At 36.4% G+C, this 22520-nt stretch overlaps 1 protein-coding gene across 1 annotated transcript in view; it reads left to right on the top strand.

The window, feature by feature from the left end:
• Nucleotides 1-22520, top strand: part of AKT3 (AKT serine/threonine kinase 3) — a 155985-nt gene that overhangs the window by 96339 nt on the left and 37126 nt on the right. Inside the window, exons 5-10 of the mRNA XM_075146562.1 lie at nt 116-260; nt 6684-6815; nt 10906-10971; nt 12614-12682; nt 20218-20340; nt 22379-22507. Coding sequence (XP_075002663.1) covers nt 116-260; nt 6684-6815; nt 10906-10971; nt 12614-12682; nt 20218-20340; nt 22379-22507 — 664 coding nt within the window. The remainder of the gene's footprint in view (nt 1-115; nt 261-6683; nt 6816-10905; nt 10972-12613; nt 12683-20217; nt 20341-22378; nt 22508-22520) is intronic.

Genomic DNA, 22520 nt, shown 5'->3' with positions numbered 1-22520 from the left:
TGTGTAACATGAGAATTGAACATTGAAGCAATGTAGCATGTGAAAAACATTATAAACCATTTATTTGGATGTATTTTGTGAGTTTCTAATAGGGATGTTGGCTTGTTCATGATAGGGAAGAATGGACAGAAGCAATCCAGGCTGTAGCAGACAGACTTCAGAGGCAAGAAGAGGAGAGGATGAACTGTAGTCCAACTTCACAGATAGACAATATAGGAGAAGAAGAGATGGATGCTTCAACAACCCATCATAAAAGAAAGGTAATCACATTAAAAAATAACTGACAAGACTAATATGTAAATAACTTCTGTAGAATGGTCTAGTTGGGTAGAACAATACACGGGGAAGAGTATTTCTACATAAATTTCAGTGTATTACAAGCATAAAAGAGCTTATTTGTTTTATTTCAATAGAGCTGAACTGCTCTAGTTTTATTTATTTGTTACTCTATCTGATACAGCACTTCTGAAAAACAAAATTCAACTGTTCAGGTACATGTTAACATTCTGCTTATTGTTTGAATATTATTTTCGACTTTTCCTTTTTGTTTGTTTACTCTTTTAGAAGTATGGTAATAAAATATTTTCTTTACAAAGTAGATTTGCCCCCTTTCTCATGCAAATAATACCCAGTACAAATTGGATAATTTGCATGAGAAAGACTAGCAGGATTTGGCTTTTAATGACCTTGTTTTTTGCCATCTGGAAAAATAACTCTGCTTTAGTTTTCGATGAAGTAAGAGAGAACAATATTGGGATTTTTGCAGTCCTTCACAGCTTTTGGTGTAAGTAGGAATATTTACATTGTTGGCTATAACATACTTGTAGTTCTATCTCCACAGTCAACAGGATAAACACACAACTAAGAGCATGTTTTAAAGATTCAGTGCCACACAAACATTTGCTTATTACTTTGTGTTTCCATTTTGTCCTGTGTTTCTGTAAGTACGGACTACTCTTGAAGAATGGATCATTCAAACGGATGTCTCTCATCTACTATACAGGATTGACATGACTCAAGAAATGCATTGAAATTGCATGAGAAATAACAACTGGCTTCATTCTTTCTAGCTAGAAGTGAAAACTGTAGAAAACTTAAGTGGAAGTCTGCTGACAGAGCAAAATAGTCGTATAGCTAATGTAAATGAATGCCTTTGAATGATGAACAATGGAAAGAAATGGTGAACGTGTGCCTTTACTCATAGAGCATGTTTTGTACATTGCACTATATGAAGCAAGAATCATAGAAAAATCAGTGGCTGAAAACCATACCCTTAAGAATATAACAAAGGTGTCATAGGAAATCTTAGTTCTCTCATGTCCTAACTTTTGAGAAGTTGAGTTTGCAGTGCAAACATAGTTCTTTCATGTTGTTTCATTGTATGCAATTTTCAAACCTTGTTCTGCTATGGAAAAAGATAAAAAACTAATTATATACAGCTGTAACAATACTCTCATCGTACATTGTCAGGTTGACATTGAACTTTTAGCCTTGTGGCATAGATGTTTAATGATTGTGCTCCAGGGTAAAATATGATAAGTGAGGCAGCGTTCGAGATGTGTCAGTCTTTCTGAGAGGCAGTGCGATTATGTGGAAGGGATTTGGATTTGCTCTGTTAAAGATCTGAGCGCTGTTCCAAGCCTGTGTATCCTCTTAGTGGAATACAAAACCACTGCGTAACAACAAGCATTTTCAAGGTGTCAAAACTAATGCTGTCTAATATAAGTAGTTTATCTGGAATGTATGCTTTCCTTGTTCACAGTGGAGTGCATTTTCCCATACAACAAAAGGAGTTGTGGGAACGGGAGGAGGAGGAAGATCAGTTTTGTTTCTGTCTGGCTGTTTACGCTTTAAGAAATGCTGAAATAAGATGCTGGGACAGTGCCTGTGCAGTGCTGCAGAATATTTAACGGCTTTGGTAACAAGCCAAAAGCAAACTCTACAAAACAAAGGTGAAATGAAAAATGGAGATATTCAACACCTAATAATAGAGCAGAATGGAGTTTTTGTAGCCAGTGAAGAGCATACTGATGACTACGAGGATTTTTTTTTTTGCCAAAACTCAAAATCCCACTGCAGATTTCTGACTGTAGGAAGACTTTAGCGAAAGGTTCTCTGAAGTTTTCAGAATCAAAAATATTAAGTGACAGTAATGACGGGGAGTTGTCACTCCCTCTGTGTTAATTGAAATGGGGAAAAATATGTTTTTTTAGAACTGTTTCTGTTTTGTAGAAATGTTCCTGAAAAGCTTCTGTTTAGGCTTTTATAGTTGTTAATATAATCAGAACCATTTCAGTTATAATGACTTAATGCATTTTTATTGCTTTTTTTGGTATTGGATTTCTTTTCATTTTAGGGATTTTTTGCATAATGTGTCCTACAAGCTTGTTGTGTCACCTGATTTTACATCTAAGCCCAGTGAATTTTGCTTGTGCATGTACCAGATGGTGTACATATGAGTAGAAGAGCATAATCAGATTAAGAAACAAGACAGAGAGGAGTGGTCCTGTTCTTCTCTAAAAAGGTAGCAAAAGGTTTACGAAGAAAACAGTCTTTAGGATGTGGAACTTGATTTGAACAGACATGACAGCAACACCCCTGGCCAGATTAGCTGGAAGAACCAAAAGCAAATTTTTTTTTTTTTGCAATTTTTTTTAATGGTGTCAGTGTGCCACTTAAGTTTTACAGTAATAACATCACTAAAATTCGGAGCACTAGAAATTCTTAGCAAACTGCTTTTATTTCTTGCTGTACTATTCCCTGTAAGTAGCGTTTCTTTCTGATGAAGTCAAATGAACACTCCAAGTGGTATAATCTTCGTGAAAATCAGGAATTTTAAAAAATTAATTCCTTGGTAGGAATTTTCAGCACCTGCAGTAGGGTGTATTCTTTTGAACAGATCATCCATAGGGGCGTAAATAGGCTTTACAGAAGGCTGAACATCATACAGTTCTTTGGTTAGTGCAGTTTCTTGTAGCTTCATTGCTTTTCCTTTGTTTACAAATTTGTTTTGCAGGGTGCAGGATGAGTAAAGAATAGATTTTTCAGAGAAAACCAGGAAGTAGTGTAATGAGGAAAAAGATTCAATCCTCAGAGTTCGGTAGGAATGAAAGAGGTGGGAAAATCATCAAGCAGAAAGAATCCAATCTTATGGGAGCCTCCAAACTTGCTTACCAACATCCCTCAGGTTTAGGAAGTATTTCCATTTTTCCACCAGTTTTCAGTACACCCTTAGCTATGGCATCTGTGTTTTTATCTCCCAAGGTCTTGTGTTCTTTGGCAGACTTTTTGAGTTACCCTGCACTGCGTATCATCTCTAAGCCTTCTGCTGAGCTTCTAAAGAATGAGAGCATCAGGAGACTTTATTCTTAGAACTAGCACTACTGCCATAACCTGCTGTTAAGCCATGGCTCAAAATCTTGCAAACCTATTACCTTCCTCTTATAAATACACATATATTTTTTAACTTGTTCCACTGAGTTTGCAGCTAGATTCATGACTGCTTTGATGAATATTATATAAGCAAATTTGGGGCGACTGAGTCTTTCGATTTGACTGGCTTGCTGCCCTTAGCATCAAACCCATGTCTGTGATCAGTCGAGCCAAGATCCTCCTTCTGTGTACAGGCAAAGGGCTGCTTTTCTGAGCTGGTTTTATTCAGACTCTGATGGTCCCTCTCTAAGTCCAACCTCTCAAAGAAGATCAAAAGTATGGGAAAAAGTTACCCTTTGAGGCTGCTTATGATCCCATAAATTTTTGACTGTTAGAAGTGATAAGTTTTTACAGTCACTAACTCAGTATTCTTTATCAGTAAAGCTGTTGGCCGTTCTTTGTCGGGGAATGTGATAGCTTATGACTGAAGATACGGAGGATTCTGCCCTGAATTACTCATTTTCTGCCTGACTTGTGCTTTGAATGCATTTTGGATTTTTCATGTGTTTTTGTCAATTTTCACTGCTTTAGCACAAAGGCAGTTGTTTTTGCTTGATGGTATCATAGAACTATCAAAGTAGATAACCTGACTTTCCAAAGTACTGACTGTGATATTTGAGAAGTTTTACCTTTAGTTGATTAAGTACTAGTAGCCACATAGTGTTTGGATTACAACTTTACATACTGCATCATGCATCACTAGTTGTAACACATTATACTAGTTTTTGGAAAAGTTGACCATTTAAGGATTTGTCTGTGGTCATAAACTTTAACTTTACGCTCACTTGTGTGGATTTGCTTTAGGTAAAAAGTATACTGAGCCTTTGAAGTCTCTATTACTCATATTTCTTACTGGGATAAATGCAGTTTTGTTCTTCCTGCTGTGAAGTGGTTTTGGGAGCAAAACAAGATCTGTCAGTGCAAAATGTTTAAGTGTGTTTACGTGTGAGCAAAGAATGGAATTCACCAAGATTAGTTTGTTTAGAAGCTACCAATCAACCATTACATGGGAAAAAGATTTAATTCCTGCTGATATAGCTAGAAAATTGATACATGAAAAGCATCTTCTCTTTAATAAAGCTTTGAAATATCCAGCTATCCAGGTGTTACCTTAAGTAGTCTGTTGGAGAGCTTTTGCAGCTTTTAAGTTGCAGGTTGAACACTTGAAAGCTAAGGAATTACGGCATTTAAGTGGTTGATGGAACTTCAGTTCTACCCCTTATGTGAGCAGATTTCAAACTGCTCACAACTGCATAAATTATTTTCACAGTTTGTCGACAGCAACTTCAGATCCAGAGTAATAGTATCATGCACTTGAGCTTAAAGGAATAAATAATTTCAGAAGGAAATTTTGCCCTTTGTTCTTTCTCACAAGAGAGAATGTATTTTGTTGCCACTATTTGCGATTGCACACCAGGGATATGACCAGTAGCTCTACACTTGGAATGTGTGTGAGATATATAGCCACTATTAGAGGTGTTTCTGGTAGGGATAAGCAAAGTACTAATTCCAATTGTGGAAGACACAAGTACAAGTTTATCTGGAACGCCAGTATTCAAGAAAACTGCCTGAGGCTGCAACTAGTGGTAGAGGAGACGCTAGGAAGATGAAAGATAAGGCACGATCTTTTCTTTTCCTCACACGTAACAGGATTAAATATATTTAACTTAGCAAAACTGAGACTCGGAGTATAATTATTCTTTATAAATGTTTTGAGATGTATTATTCACGAAGGAAGGTTATTGATACCTCAGGACAGTACTATAACAGGAATAGGTGACTGTGTTTTCTTTCAGAGCTTTTAACTGCTTTCCTCAATGTTCCTGGGTGCCTTAATGGTCTGTGTGTGGTTATGTGGTGCTACAACCAAGCCAGTAACATGGTGCGCTGAAAGATGTGCTGTAGAAACACACAATGGAAGCCAGTGATTGGCCCTGAGTTGGCCAAAGAAACCTTGCTGTCAATCCAAGGTGACCCTGTGCAGTCGCTGCATTCTCAGTATTGTGCTGTTTTTTCTACATCCTCAACTTTGTATCTAACGCATAGACCATAGGGTTGATGCTTCTGAACTGGCTGTGAAATGAACTTGCAGAACTAAGATGATTAGTGACTCAGGCTTTGTGCTCATGAAAGTGGCTAAACTGCTTTGGGATCTGATATCGTCTGGTCATATTCTTGCTGTGTGTGACACTCCAGTTGAGCTGATAAACCTGCTGGACTCAAATTGTCTGTTGGTGGAACTGGCTCTTGAATGTACTACGTTTAACCTGCAGAACTAGGGTGATACTAGATGCTTGAATGGTCACTACAATGGAGTCACATGAAAGAGGAAAACTTGCCACCTCTTCCTTTTCAGAGCCAGATTGATTAATGTAAAAACCATGTAATTGTAATCTGTATTCAAATTTTTAAAAGTCCATCTCTAATGCAAAGACTGTTCTAGAGTCTTACTGGTATAATATTGCAGTGAGGATCATGTATGTTTCAAAAAGGCCATCAGTGCAGTGGTTGGTGTTAGGCAAAAGCTACTGATACGCCATGTTCTTGTGTCCCTGGTAATACGTGAGTTGATGAGCTTTATTAGATGTGGAACATTCATGAAATGCTGTTGTAGGCTAAGACTTTGTTCTGTGTGTGCTTTGTGAAAATCATAGAATCATAGAATAGTTTGGATTGGAAGAGACCTTTAAAGGTCATCTAGTCCAACCCCCATGCCATGGGCAGGGACATCTTCAACTAGATCAGGTTGCTCAGAGCCCTGTCCAACCTGACCTTGAATGTTTCCAGGGATGGGGCATCTACCACCTCTTTGGGCAACCTGTTCCAGTGTTTCACCACCCTCATTGTGAAAAATTTCTTCCTTGTATCTAGTCTGAATCTACCCTCTTTCAGTTTAAAACCATTCCCCCTTGTCCTGTCGCAACAGGCCCTGCTAAAAAGTTTGTCCCCATCTTTCTTATAAGCCCCTTTTAAGTATCAAAAGGCTGCAAAAATAAGTGTGTGTGTGTAGTATACTGTGCAGTACTTGACTTCAGAGAACTATAATAATAGTATTGAACAGTATATCCTAGTGGTTTAAGGATACAGTTAACTATTATGAACTTAATCGTAGAGTGTACCTATTTTTGAAAACTTTTGTAAACGTTCTTATGGTATTGGTAACAGCATTTGGTGATATGCGGACACACTTGTGTGCATATTGGAACTGGCTAGCGTAAGTCTTGCTAATCCTTGTTCTTTGCTCCTTATAGACAATGAATGATTTCGACTATTTAAAACTACTGGGCAAAGGCACGTTTGGCAAAGTTATCCTGGTCCGAGAGAAGGCTAGTGGGAAATATTATGCTATGAAGATTTTGAAAAAAGAAGTCATTATTGCAAAGGTAAGGAAGGTTATAGTTTTAATGTTGGGTGGTTTTTTTGAGTGGAATAATCACTATCTAATAAGGTGTATTTGATTTTTGATGGTAATTGAGTTTGATAGAAATATGTGTGTATCTTCAGAAAACGAGTACAAAAAAAGCATGTGTACCCATTTTGCATGCCTTCTTCCAGTGTCTTATAATCTAGAGTGTGCTAAAGCATTGAGAGAGTTCACTGGGCAGGAAGATAGTGCAATCCAAGTTTAAAACAAGAAAAAGGGCATTGTAGGGTATATTACATACTTCAGAATTTTTTCTCAGTCAACTGCAGGTTTATTCAGATAAATGCTGTTAATTTAAAGGGCCTGTGGTCTGTTCCTGCTGTTATCTAAGGTGGTTATGCATGGGATTAACAATTCAATTTTTTTCAGTTTTTGAGGAGTAAGAAAAGTCTGAAGCTGATGTCTGAAGAAGTGGTTTAAACTGACGTTGTCCTGTCACTTAAACTTGATTAGTTTAGTGTTGCTCTCTCTTGTGCTTGGTCATAATTTTACTAAGTTCAGACTTGAAAATCATCTGCTCTGAGCTTTGTTTCTAGCAATTCTAAAGTTTTGAATCTCACTTGCACAGAACAAGTTGAGAGCAAGAAACCTACATGCTCTTATCACCATGAGGTGCAATTAAAAATAATCCTAATTATTAAGTAAGGAGGTTTTTGGGGGATGTGGATCTGACTGAGAATTTTGAATGCTTGAGGCTAACAATACCAGTATTTGTAAAAACTGAATGTGGATGGGAACTACGGTGGTTTACATGTATTTTATTTTACAATATCCTTCAGATTTTTCTAATTTTCCTGTTGGCCTATGAAAACAGGACTTACAGATTTTTGCAGTCGTATCTATATATTCATTTGTCTATCTGTCACTCACTTTCTAATAACTTTTGAATATGTTGATCAGTTTCGCTTAAATTTGATAGAGGAGTAGAAACCTCAAAACTAATTATATTTCCTTGAGTTTCATTAAAACCAGCCCTGGTGCAGGGGGAGAGACTTAAATTTATGTCTTCAGCAGAGAAGAGCCTGACATGTGAGTTCTGCGTGCCCTTAGCAGCTGTCTCTCATGCGCTGGCAGGCTGGTCAGCATGTATACGATTTGGACTAACAGCAACAGAGCGCGCTTTTCTTCTTTGTAATCAGGAGCGCTGATTACAGAAGAAAGAAAAGAGGGTATCGCTGCTGCTTCTCCTGATTCTGCATGGGAAGGAGCATCTCAGTGGCCCTCCTTGTAAGACTTCGTAAATCTCTGTAGGTTGCCCTGTGGGTCTCAGAGTCCGTTTGCTGCATGCTGTGGCCCAGTCTCCAGCCTGACATCCTTCCCCAGTGCTCTGCTCACCCGTGGCACCCAGGGGGTCCTCAGGGGATTCTTATGTCTGACTGCTATGAGCTCCTGTTCTGCTGCTGCTCGGTTATAGCCTTCCAGTCTTCAGAGCATTTCAGCTTGTTTCTTCGTATCAATAAAATAAAAAACACGTTTTTGAATTTTAGGGTTTTTCCTTTTACTTTGCTGGCTGTTAAAATATGCCTGAATTTTTAGAAGGGTTAAAACAGATTCTCGAATAACTTTGTCTCTCTCTGTTGAGCAAAAATTCTTGTTCATAGAAGTGTGTATAAAGCCAGAGAAATTTTGAAGAGATCAGGGATGCAACTGTTCATTGATCTGTTTACTTGAAAACGGAAAGCTAGCTCAGTGATAGATTGGGCAGAACCTGGCACTCCCTGAAGCAGACCAGAGTCTGTTTTTCTGCCTATTTGTAGACTAACAAGAAGATTAAGTGTGTGAGGAAACCTGCTTTTCATCCTGTGATGAAAATGGAAGCACCTCGGTCTTTTAAATTTGACTTCCTCAGAACTGGAATTTTGTTTTGAAGGGAGTCCTTCTAAGTTTTCCATAGTATGGTTGTATATTGATAAGAAACTGATGAAAGAATAAAAAATGAACTATGCTTAGATCTTCACAAGTGAAGTAATCATGTTTTTTCCCCTATAGTCACCAAATACCAGTTTTTCCACTCCACCCCAAACTAAAAACAAAAACAGACTTGAGTCTGAACTAGCCCAGTCAGTGTGTAAGTATGAAAGTAACTCTGAAGACGGTGCTAAGGATACTGTCACTAGGTAGAAGAGATCTGCAGCCCCAACTCAGCCTATAATGTGATACAGTGTACACTATAGAAGGTCATACCTGTAACAGTTAGCATAATATGAAGCCAAAAAGTGGTGCATTGACAGCTGTATCTAGAAGGCTGTATAGCATCTGCCCAGTTCAGACTAAATCTGTTGATCCTAAATTTTCATGACAGATTAATATTACACTTACCAGGGAATTGCTACCAGTATTACAAACTTCTGAGGCAATGCCAGAAAAACTGGCCATTGCCAGCTTTTTATGCCCCATATGTGGTGGACCACTGAGGTTTAAAAATAAATAAATAAAACGTTAGGCTTGCTTTTCTCCTTGAAGTATTTTTTGGTTCTCCCTCAGTATGTGGCTGTAGTGTATACAGGCAGTGTTGCACTGCTGTTCGGCTAAATAGCATCATAATTTATTACTGCTAACTCTGTTGTTGTTGAACTTCCTATTTTGACAATTTTTAAAGTCTAATTTGAAACTCTTGACATCTGTGTTTACTTTCTAGTTTAATCATACCTTATCTTCAAAGCATAGCCTGATAAGCATGTGCAGTACAATAATGTTATATTGGTATTATTTGTAGCAATAATAAAGTATATTCTGACTAAATATATTTACTTCTGCAGGATTATAGTTGAAGTTTGTGTTGCACTAAGTTAGTCTTCAATTCTGTGTAATACTCAGCGGCAGCTTAGTACTACAGGAAAATGCTTAGTACTAAACCAGCCCAGGGGCTCCCAGGCTTTTTAGGTCCAGCCCCGGGCAGCCTGGGGTGGGGGGATTCCTGGCATGTGCTACCGGTAGAATTGCATAAAATGGCCATGTATACAGAATATGAACCTCCTAAATGCCCTGCTTGTCTCCCTAGCCCTTAGGAGCTGCTCGCCATTGCAGCACAGCGCTTCTTCCCGCCATCCTCTCCCCCTCGTCCTTGCCTGGCCCCTGCTCTCTGCAAACCTGGTGGCGTGAGGGGCCACAGCCCTGCCCTTGGGGCCTCGCCGTCACCCCTCCAGGCTCCTCCTCGCCTCCGGTGTGCCCGGGCCCCGCAGCCACCCAGAGGGACGAGCGCGGGTGGGCTTCCCGGGGCGCAAACACCCGCGGGGGCCGGGTTAGTGTCTCCCTCTCCCTTTGGCACAGGGCTCATTTTAATCCTCCCCGTTCAGGCTCGCGGGCAGGAGAGTGTCGCTGTCTCTCTCCGAATTGCCCCTTTCTCAAAATCTGTCTGGAAACGGGGGCTGTGTGGATGTCTCGCGTCTCCCGCCTCCCGAGGACGAGGTCTGTGTCCCATGGGAAGGCGGTGGGGCCCGGTCCGAGGAGCCCTGCTCGCCTGGCTGGCTCGGACAGCCCAGGGGGGTGAGGAGGGGGTTTTGTATGGCTACGGTGTTTTAAAGAAAAACAAAACAAACACCAAACCAGGCGAATGTTTAAAAACCAAAAAACTGGCTTTACTTAACATTAGGCTAGATTAGACTAGGTTTTATGGTTGCCTGTCAGTTTCTACCTGTGTACGTTTCTTGCAGATTGATTCAATCTCTCTGAAGATATGTTGTTCAGATGATTTGTACCAGAACTGCGAAGTTGTGATGATTACATTTTTAAACTATCAAATCCAGTATTATCATTTCTTCCTTCCCTGCACTGGATATAAAGTTAAAGACTTCATTTTAAAGCAAGAAAATAAGAAAAATAAAATAAAGTAAAATACGTTAAATTGTATTTTGCCAAACTTAAATTTACTCTAAAATCTTTTTTCAAAAAATGTGAATTATTTTTCATGTTTCTTTCAGGTTCGTTCATTTTCCAAAACTGTACTGTAGCTTTCTGTTTTCGGAAGTATTGACCTTTTCCTCATAATTAATTAAATAACAATTTTATATCTAAATTCAGACCTACTTCTTCTACTCTTTATTTCTCAGGATGAAGTGGCTCATACGCTTACAGAAAGCAGAGTATTGAAAAATACCAGACACCCTTTTTTAACAGTAAGTATTAGGAATTAGTTTTAAGTACATTAGCAGGTAATTTTCAACGTGATGGGTATTCCATTATGAACATAATTTACAAACAAATTTTGAAGTCTTTCTCATGATGATCTGTAAACAAGCAGTAGCTATCTGGTGCTTATGATATCCTTTATCAGAATATGTATTTAAGAGTTCAAAAATAAAGTTTCTAATAATTTTGTAAAGTTTAACTGCGCTGAAAACAAATTTAATTGTAGAATGTAACTGTTGTGCAATTTTTGTGATTTTTGTATATGAACACTTTTTAAATAAAAGTTACTGATTTCACACAGTGTCAAGTAAGTAATTTTTAGCAAGAAAACTTAATTAAGAATTCAATATATAAAAATAACTATTTGTTCAACGTAAGTAGCACATCGAGCAACAAAACTCAAATCCCACTACTTCAATGTCTTTGTCTTCGTATGGTTAATATTTAGTAGAAGGAAAATATTGAAAAGAAGATGAAAATTTTGAGATTCATGACAAATTATGATAGTTCTAATTTTACAACTGACTTTCTTCTGTAGAAGTAATTCTGATTCCTCTCCTTTAAGAATATATTAGAAAATCTTTTCATTGATTTTAAAAGATAATTAACATGTTATATTTTAAGATAGGGAAAAATGATTTTCTTTTTTGTATTAAAATATCGAAGTATAACATGGAAGCTTTCCTATTTAGAAAATCATAAACAAACCCTTTAGAAAGCAGAGGATTGTATTTACATTGCTTGGCTAAAATATTCTTGGAAATTCAGTCAAGAGAAATGACGTCCCCCAAAGTTTCTTAAATTAGAGTGTAAAGGTAAGCAGGAATAGGTGTAATTCCAATCAAATCATGCAACAATGTCACTGCAGTTGTATCTTTATATCTTTCTGATATTATTAAACAAATATTTTAAGGAGACATGCAGTATTTAAGTCACATGAGTCTCCGTACGATTTTATTACGTGTAGTTCTACTGCATTTCATTTCTTTTAGGCCAAGCCTGCATTTCTAGATTGGTATTATTTTTCCAAGCAAAATAAATCAACATTGATAAGTCAAAAATTTTAACTGCGATAATAACATTCGTTACAATTTTAAAATGATACATAAATAAATACATTAATTTGGCACTCGGTGTTTTTAACATTGCATAGTATGTGAAACTAGAGAGTCCTTGCTTTGGAAATGAAAGCAGGTTGGAGGTTAGGATCCCTTTTAAGATTTTATTTGGGAGAAATTAAAAAGAATATGGTAATCTCTGCCTCCATGGGCATTGTGGAAGTGAGCATCATACAATACGATGAGGGAGAATAGCTGGTACCATGTATGGCAATAAGAAACGCAGTAGAAAACTCTGTATTTTAGTAACTATTTAGTATTTTGTTGTAATAAGCATGGTGTTTTCATATCAATGGCCACGTGGCAGAGATGAGGGAAGAGAGGACGGTTTTTGTGTTAATTCATCTCAAGGTCCAGATAGGAAGTCACACTTATAATTACTCTGAAAGTTCTCACCAAGTCAGAATTGTCTGCTTAAGAGGATAAAATTAAATTTTGTTACAGTTTAAGTGCAAGAAATTGGGTTAATACAAGATGATAATTGGTTTGGTTTTGCTGTTTTCTTTGCAAGTCCTTGAAATATTCCTTCCAGACAAAGGATCGTTTGTGTTTTGTGATGGAGTATGTTAACGGAGGAGAGGTAAGTTTAAAAAAGATGTTCTGCGCTTGTAATGGTAATGCTGTCACTAGGCTACACTTTAAAGGATATAATTTTTCTTGCCTTTTTTGCTTTCTATTATCTTTGAAGGGTTTTTTTTTAAATTTTAAAATTGTTTCATTTAAGAAAATGTAGACATGTTTTATAACTATGCTGTCAAAAGTAGTTCCTGTTCTTAAAAATTAGACTGTTGTATCTTGAAGGATAATTTCATGATAGAGAAATAATGACAAATAGCTTGCTTATTGGTTTTTTCTTCCTACATACTGTAGCATCTTCTGGAATGAAATGGTCATAATCTAGTGCAAACAAGCAAAAATCGTGTTGACTAGTCTTGCTTTTGTCCTAATGTGAAATATGCACTCTCTTCTTTGCTATAGCCATTGCAAAAATACCTTTTACTTTTGTCCCCTTCACTTGCTGTGTACTCTGGAAATTTCAACTTAAGCGCTAACCTTCCTACAGTGTCATTAGCCTTTAAGCTGTTGCTGTCCTCCAGCTCTTTACTGAAGAATAGAATATCAAAAACTGTACTCGTCAAATGGAATTACAGAGAATTGCAATCTAAGAAGAGGGCTTTTACCTACCTTTTAGGCGCTGTTTGCTATTCAGACTGTATCTCCTTACAACATGAACTAGGGGGTTTTCCTTATTTTGTGTACTGTATGCTGCACAGTAACCTTAAAGGACTAAGTGTTTCCACTACCTTTTTTTATTAGAAAACTGTTTCTTCGTTCAGGTATTGTTGCAGCATGATACCAGGTTTTGCATTATCCTTTTGCTGTGTTCTCCTACAATAAAATTGTTTTCAACTATAGTCCTAATGCCTGAGCACTCTCAGAGGGCCTGTCTTGCTTTCATTGCTCTGGCGATTTCTGGGCCCAGGCTGAGGCCCATTTACATCCTAACTTGTCCATGGCTGTCCTCTACCAGCCATGGCTAAACATAGTGCTATAGGGTTCTCATACGGGAGGATAGCTTGTTTAACTCAGTATATATAAACCAGGTTCTGGACATCACAGGGATTGAACCGTTTTGCCTAGTTGAACTAGACACAAAAATCTCCCTCAGCAGTAATGGCATAACAGCGTTCTCTTGGTCACTCAGCTGGCTTATTTGACATTGAACTTATGTCACCAATATTAAGTCAGTGCTATCTACAGTGAGTTTTAAAAGTGATGCCTTATAAACTAGCTAATTCTTCTTAGTTTTCTCAGTGTAAGACCTCATTGCACTTCGAAAGTATGTTTTTAACGTCAGCCTATCATTTAGATACTTGTCTTTTTGAAAGATACCTTTCTGTCCTATTTGAACGCAGAGCAGAGCCCACAGAGAATGTTTTGCGACTCCTTTCTTATGATTGAGGATACTCTTGACACTGTGTTTTGATCAGGCTTGTAATCTTGCGTCCCTCTGCATTGGGTGGTGCACCTTTGTGGCAACTGCTGCAAACACCTTGTGTCATGGGGTTTCTTGGTGGCAGCCTGCTTCTGCTTATTGGGATTTGAATGGTTTCAGTGTACTTTGCCAAGAGTGGGTTGCTTTTTTCCAGGTTATGATGCTCTTGTTTGTCAGTGTTGCTCATGTTCTTTGCTAATGGTTCCTTAATTCAGTGAAGCTAACCATAAATTTTTGCCACAGTGGGAAATAATGGCCTTTCAAAGTAGGCAGTTTTCTTTGAAGAAACTCTCTTGATTTGCTTATGTGCTTCTCTTTGACTAGAGATCTGGAATAGTAAGTTGGGCAAACTGTCCTTTTCAGTAGGAAGATCTTTAATCTTACCAAATTTTCCTGTGAGTTTCAGACTTCGGTCACTGTCTGCTAAGAAATACAAAGGACTTCATATTTGTAAAAATAGCCTTGTCAGTAACTCAGAACTACTAAAAGTAAGTTGCACAAAGTTTAGCCACCATTTTAGCCATTTGTAAGGATATCTCCTATATGGTACACAGACTTTTTTCTTTTGCAGTTTCCCTCTACTGTTCTCTTTGTGTTGCAAGGAAGTTTCATTTCCTTACAATGGTTTCTCACCGTTGAAGGTGTTGAAAAGTCATCTTTTAATTATATCCTTCCAGTGGGAAACTGACTGTAGCAGTACCGTGTTGCTTTTGATTCTCTCCAGAGCTGTACTACCTTCAGTGTGTTTCTGTTTAAAATTCCTTTAGATTAAAGATTTCTTTTTAGTTAAACAGTTGTGCCTGAGTCAATTGCTTGGGAATTTTCATGGATTATGTCTGTCAGGAGCACATTACCCAAACAGCCCTCCGAATGAAGGAATTCTTGAAATTTATATCTATATTCTTGACTCTTACCTGGGTGAAAGCAGGAAAATGCCACAATTTAGGCGTCTGCCCTACTACAGTAATAAAAAGTGTAGTCAGCACTAGGAGTCTTCCGTTCCTCTTCCTGTGGTTAGAAAGGAAAACAGTCAAAGAAGGGATCACTGAATTTTATTCTGGAGGAGAAGAAATTGTGTTAAAATGATTCTAAACAAGAATCTTCTATACCTGTTAAAAATCTAATCCATGTTGAATTTAATATCCCGCCAGAATAGTAGCAATTTATCTTTGCCTTACCTTGCTTATGTAACTTCAAATTAGTTAGGCTCAGTTAATAAGGGAACACGTTACAATGAAAATGTAACTGCATCTGTTTTACTGGTCTATGTGTATGCTTTTTCTACAGTGTACAAAGTATTACCGTATCGAATTCTCTTTTGACTTCCTTTTTTTAAAAAAAAAAGCATTTTCTGTAGCTAAATATATTAAAGCAAAACGTTGGAGGATTTTTTTCAAGCAAATTGTTTAGATGGAAATATTGAATACGTTTTCCTTATACTGACAACTTTTACAGTTAATTTTCTGCTGCCTAAGGGCCCAATCTTGAAATCTTTGTTGTTAAGCTGAAAGCTTAACTTTTTCATTTTTAGTGTTGCTGTTGGAGTCTGTGGATGAAATGTTTAGCAGTGTCTATTGATAATAAACTGCGTTGCAGTATAGAGCTAGGAGGATACTTCTAACATTGTGATTACTTCTCAAGACCTTTGTTATACTGAAGGAATTATATTAAAGTAGCATTAAGACATTGAAATTTTATTTTAGAAAAAAAATATTCATCTGTCGTAGTTGAGATGACCAAATTCCATTATCAAGACTCTGAAAGGGCGTATTTTATGAGCGTGTGGTAAAAAAGTACATGCAGTATTGCATGATAAACTGTGTTCTCTACTTTGGTTCAAAATATAGAATATTAGTGTAAATATTTTTAAATAAGTAAAACTATCGGTACTTACAGATGAACACAGGCCTACTTTAAAGAAGAGAAAATGTACATTTTGTACATTTTTTGCTGTCCTTGTCCTATCAACATCTTGAAAAAAATGTGTAAGGCTGTATTGATGATTTTCCTGTTAGTATTGATTTGCCTATCCTTCCTTTTGTAACCCATATAATTTTGAGTACTATGTGATTGCAGTACGTTAGTAGTACATTACAGTGTTCCCCCAACTTCCAGGCCACACAGGATGGTATAAACTGTGTATAAAAAATGATATTCCAAGAATGTCTCTTTATTGTTGGAGAAAACTTTTGGAGTGTATGTTTCCCATTTTTTATTTACGGTATTTTGCTTTAAAGATTGAAAAGCTTTAGGAATGAAATCTATTACATACGTTACTCTGCAGAGTGCACTGATTCAGCTGACTAATAAGTTGATTAACTTCCTTGCTTTGCACTTTCAGGATAATTCCAAATTCCGTACTTTGTAACCAACTTAATTGGTAATTATCTGTGTAATAAAATTAGACTCTAAAATTTGTTCAGATGGTTTCTCCACACCAGAATTCTGAATCTCTGTTCCGCTTGGCATTTTTTTTTCCACAGCTCTTACTTCAGTTCATTAGGCAAGAGAGAACTAAATGGTTTGTTGTAATTGAACAAGTGCTATTACCGTCTAGAAAAAAAGACAGAGGATTTACAACCTACCTAATGAAAAATAACTGAATATTGTTGTACACTTTGTCGTTTTTATCTCAGTTCTGTCCTGTTTTGTTTTCCTAAACTCTAAGTAAATGAGAGAATGTTCCTTAGCCTAAATTATGATAGTCCAAGATAAGGGTGCTCTATTTCTTTGGGTATAGAATGTGCCTAGCAGCAGTATAAAGTCTGAAACAATAAACAAATAATTAAAAATTTCAAGGCTGCTACTGCAAATGCTTTGCAAAAGATTCAAATCAAAAGTCAAATATAAAATGTGTTTAACTGCAGACTTGAGCAAACCCAATATACAACAGCAAGAGCCAGTCATACAACTTTCAACATGCTAAATAGGTTACTAGCATGTGTAGAAGTTTAACATATCGATTGATATAAGGTTGTGTCTTTTATATATTTGGCATGCTTGGATCTGCAGTTGAATATACTTTTATGTTTGATCTTTGTTTTTATTTGTTAAAATTTTTCCATTAAAATTTTTTATTAGGAAAAAACCCCATGGCAACATTGTTGTTCAGTTTTTAAATAAAGACATACCAGGAAATTTATAGCTCCAATCCTCACTGTAACTATAGCACCCTCATGTATGCCATCAAAAATGTTATGTGCAAAATGGCTTTCTTTGTGCCAAAGCTATTTCTATTGCAATTCCAATGAATTTATAGCACATATTTAATAACTGTAAATCAATAAATAGTGCAAATGCTGGAAGCTTTTTCATAACCTTCCATCAGATTTCTTCTTTTCTTTCTCTGACTTAATAAATCTAATCTTCATGTTCTGACAATTGTAAATAGAGCCTGGTGGCATAATTATTCCAAAATAGTGAACCAGCTAAATAATTAGCTGAAAATAATTCTGTAATCTCACTGAATTAGATTTTCTATTACAATTTTAAAATTTGCTTTAGTATCTTTAGCATATATCTGAGTGTATGAATTAACTTTTAACGTACATTTTTATATCTAAATGTACATTCTTCATTCAAAACTAACATGTATGGTTTGATGAAAACTCTGTTAGGTGCTGTAATAAAATGAAGAATGCTTATGAAGAATGACTGTAGTGTCATATATAATGTTAAAATAAACTGACTTGGGAACTCAGTCTCTTTGGTGAACACAGAACTGTTGCTAGTTGTTTCTAGCTGGTCATTTTACTTTGAAGTAAATGAATTTATTTTGAATTAACATCAAGAATATTTTGTTGGAAATAAACTAAAAAAACCCCAAATTTTTGTTATGTTAACTTATCAGATTATCAACTCTCAGATTCCAATTGGGACACCTTTTTTTGTGGAAACTAATACATCTGTTGCTTACAAGTAGCCTGAGGTTTTAGAATTTTCTAAGACTTTGCTGCTCAGGTACTGGATTAGTCTCTTTCATACAGAAAATTGCAATAATCCTTTTGCATAGGTATGAATGTAGGGCTAACTGGAGGTTATATTATAAATTTTTGGAATGTGTTTGCTATTTGTACACATGAAAAAGTGATCTGAAAGTTCGCCTTTATTTTGAATTACTTTGAGTCCATCAAAACAAATAAAACTGTTAAAAATGAGTGACATTAGCTCATTATTTATGAAAGAGACCACAAAACAGGCATAAGTGCATGAATTACATAAATTTTGTATTTTGCTTTATTTGGATCAAGATGTACTTAGCAATGTTTGTTTCCTATTTAAATCTTGCAAAAATGTGTGGAAAAGTGTATTTATTCTTTTCCCAATTTTATAATATGTGAGGCACTTCATGAAGGCAGACTTAGTTGCTTAGTCTGTATGGGTCTTGTGTTTGCGTTGGCAATTAAGCAGTCGTCAGTACAGAAAGCAGGTTACTGCAGGGAGGGCTGATGTCACCACCAGGGATCGGTGCTTAAACAGGGAAACGAGCAGCGGGAGCAGTTGAAATACCTACAAAATAATGATCGTCCTTGTCATGCAGGTATTCCATTTTTATACAGGGTGTCTTGAGAATTCAAAAAGAGATTGAAAGGGGAATGCAGATACATTGAACAAAAATGAAATATTCTCTTTAAATCATGCTGCAGTTTCTGTTTTCTATGAAGTCTCTGCTTATACAAATATATGCTGCCAAAAGGCTCAGTTTAGTGGGAAGTTTGTTTAGGTTCAGAAGAAAGTAATAAACATTTTTTGAAGCACAACTGTCAGGAGTTGACTTGACTAGTTGTTTATAGGATTGACTTTTTAATTACATTTTGAAAAGTCCACACACTGAAAATAGCTGCAGTAATTTTTACACTGTTCTGTGCTGTGTGAGCAGTGTAGATTCCCTACAGGTGTAAAGTAGGATGTGGTAATGACAGATTAAGCACATTATTGGATTTTTGGTTGGTTGGTTTGGGATTTTTTTTTTTGTACCTACCCTGCCATTTTGGAATTCTCATCTACTTGATATTTTTAGCAGTGAAAATAAAAAAAACATGTTGTTGTTCTGGATTTCCTTGTCTATATTTAATTTATAAATGATCACTTTTTCTGTATTTCTGTTTTGTGGATTGTTAGCTCTTGTGGTAAAACCAGAAACATCGTAACGTGAAGGAGTAAGGCAGGCGGCCCGCTAGGTCTTAAGTAGAGTGTAGAAACATACGCACTAATCTTTGCTTGAGGGCTTTCCCAAGCTTTCTTAACACGTTAAATAAAACTAGCCATTTTAGAGAGCATTTGAATTAAATAGCCAAATTCTGCTTTTTTAGGTGTTTTTCCACGTTCTGAGGGTGATGTTTTATCCAATAAGATGCTGACAGCCTTATAGAACTTCACCTTATGGTTTTTCATTGCAGCTGGTTACAGGCAACACATAATGACTAATATTTTTCACTGAAAGAGTTCCGTTGAAAAAGTGTCTGCAAAGTGCTCTTACTTATAAAGTATTAAAGAAGAGACAAAACCATCCAAGAAATGTTTACATTGTAGCAAAGAATACACTAAATTCATAGATTTGTTTCTATAAGCTCTAAGCAGTTGTTGGCTTGCTTTTTCTAGTGACTGTGATATTACTAGCAGTATGAATGTGCTGTTTTTGTAAAATACCAGTTCACCTGCTCAGTCGAAGTCTACTGAAGAACTAGACTTTTTTCAGTTCAAAGGAAAGTTACTAAATTACTGAAAAATTTAAGGCGGAACCAGAATCTGGGTATTTTAGTGGTATTTCTCAGTGGCTTAAAATAAAAATCCAAGGAAGTGGTGGAGGGAGAAGTACAGAATAATGCTGCTGCATACTTTTTTTCCTTCCCCTCTGGTAACTGAAGGTTAAATGAGTAGCAAGCAGAATGCCTTAAACAAGATTGGTATATTGATTAAAACGCTGATTTAACAGCTCGCTTTCTCCCTTTGGAAACCTGGAAAAGATAAGCCAGCTGCTGTCTAAGAGTGCTGAATGTCCACTGAGAGTACACTATCTATCATCACAATATGGTGATGAGAGGTGTTTTATGTTTGTGTTAATTTCCCCCACTAAATCAGTAATTATTACAATCCTGTCCCTGCTGTTTACCCTGCAGCTGTTTTTCCATTTGTCGAGAGAGCGGGTGTTCTCAGAGGACCGCACACGCTTCTATGGTGCAGAAATTGTCTCTGCCCTGGACTATCTGCATTCTGGGAAGATTGTGTACCGTGATCTCAAGGTAAAAAAAGAGAAAAAAAAAAGTAATGAAATTTTTGTTTTTGCAGAGACTATTGGGACAAACACAAAGTAATTATAAAGTTGCACTATTCAGAGTTAATGGGGAAAAAAATCTGTGTTCAGTTTAAAGTTCTGTGTGTGCTGAAGGAAGCTGTTTGATACAATAGTCTGTAGATGGGTACATTACTTGAATTTAACTTGATTAAAAAAAAGAAACTGCATACCTTAGTAATAACACTTGAAGGAGATTTAAACTTCTGATCCTTTTTTTTCCCCCCCATTACTTATAACTTAACTTGGACTTCAACAGAAATGTCAAATGTAATTCTCAATGTCCCCAAAGAAGGGAAATGGGGAATTGGGAAAATGTGACTGCCTTCTGTTTATCTCGCCAAAGAGTTATGTTCTTGTATGATTTGAAAACATTTAAAACAATTCAGAATACTTCAATAGGAAAAGAATTTCAGCCTTGATTTAAAAATTATTTTGTCTTTTGTATCTTGGGAAAGATTCGTAATACTGGCATGTAGTTTGTCTTAGATTTGTCTGCTTATACAGTTGTGTATCCTCTGTTGCCTGAAGCTCCAAGTACTCTGTGACACAGTATGACCATGTTCTATGGAAAAAAACTCTGCTTTCAACAGCAACGTTTTCTAACTTATGTGGGAGGAACCTCTAAATTCCATGACAAGACTCTTTTATTTCTGTGACAAGCCTTTAATTTCTTGTACAGGAAATTGTGCTTTTCCATTGTACATGCGCACTGGTGGAGTTCATTCATGGACTCCTTTGTACAGGAACCGAGGAGAAAGAGGCAATGGTAGGCAAGTTCTGCTTAGGGAGGCAGACAGAAAACAAAATACTGGGTTACCTGTTTGTAGCAGAATCTGTTGTAATAACGTGAAAAGCTGTGACATCTTGGAAAAATATGGAATTGTCTGGTCAAGGAATGATAGGTCATGATTTTTGATTTAAATTCTAAATAATAAGGAAAGAGGAATTTGATGTCATTAATCTTCTATTGCTAGTGTCATCTACTTTGCATCTTCTTTGTATGATACTGTTAGACTCAACAGGAGATACATACCTTTGAATTGTATTTCAGGCTTTATGCAGACTTAGGAAGACAGGGCTATGATTGTTCTTTGTTGGTATTTTCACTACGCACCTTATAATTAGGAAAAAAAACCCTTTTTGTGTTGAGAAAAGTTGTTCAGAAGTATGTTTTGCTTGTTTTTAGTTCTATCTGTATTTAAAGTATTGCTAATAAAACGCTTTTGGGAAAGTGGTGTTAGCCGTGCTTTTGAGATAGTCCACAGTAAATATTGCAGTAGTTTTTATTCCTGTTCATTAAATACTTCATAACAGGCTATAGTCTGTTTTCACATTTCGAAGCAAGAATTGTGTATTTAAAAGGCAATGCAAAAAGCAAAGCAAAGCATGCAGAGGTACAGATAACACAATTCAAGAACAGTGTCCTTTGCAAGTATACAAGGAGGAATTTACCTCAGAGTTTTGTTTTTATCAGTAGCCTCTCTACCCCCACTTTTGTCTGTTATTGAAAAGGTTGTGGAAGATGCAGATATTTTAAGGATTTACGGATATATACTAACTGTTTCATGACAGTATAGTAAGTAAAATGCATCTTGATAAATGTAGGTCATGTTACAACAAAAGAAACCTTACCAAATGACAGCCATGATTGTAAACTTGAATTACTTGATTATATCTTGAGAATATTTAGAAAATTATTTTGCTTGTGTTCTATGGAACCAAACTTGTAAAACTTCAGAATGAAAGGTCACGCTTTGATTGACCTGGGATTTATTGTAAACTGTATTAAAGTGTTAAATAATTTTATAACAGTAAACACTGTTAAATGCTGTAATATAATAGATGCTGTAATTTTTTTTAAAATTACAAACAAATCACATTCTATTGCAAGCAATAACTCTGTATCTTTTTTACAAAATTAATGTAACGCATCAGTTTGTCCTGTTAAGAAATACTAAGGGAGCATTTTTTTCCCCAACACACAGTTAGAAAATCTCATGTTGGATAAAGATGGACACATAAAAATTACAGATTTTGGACTTTGCAAAGAAGGAATCACAGACGCAGCAACTATGAAGACATTCTGTGGTACTCCAGAATACCTGGCACCTGAGGTATGAGTTAGAA

Source organism: Calonectris borealis, chromosome 3 (assembly GCF_964195595.1).
Source record: "Calonectris borealis chromosome 3, bCalBor7.hap1.2, whole genome shotgun sequence".
Classification (NCBI taxonomy): Eukaryota; Metazoa; Chordata; class Aves; order Procellariiformes; family Procellariidae; genus Calonectris; species Calonectris borealis.
The sequence above is the reverse complement of the archived record's forward strand: the minus strand, read 5'-3'. Positions and strand labels throughout refer to the sequence as shown.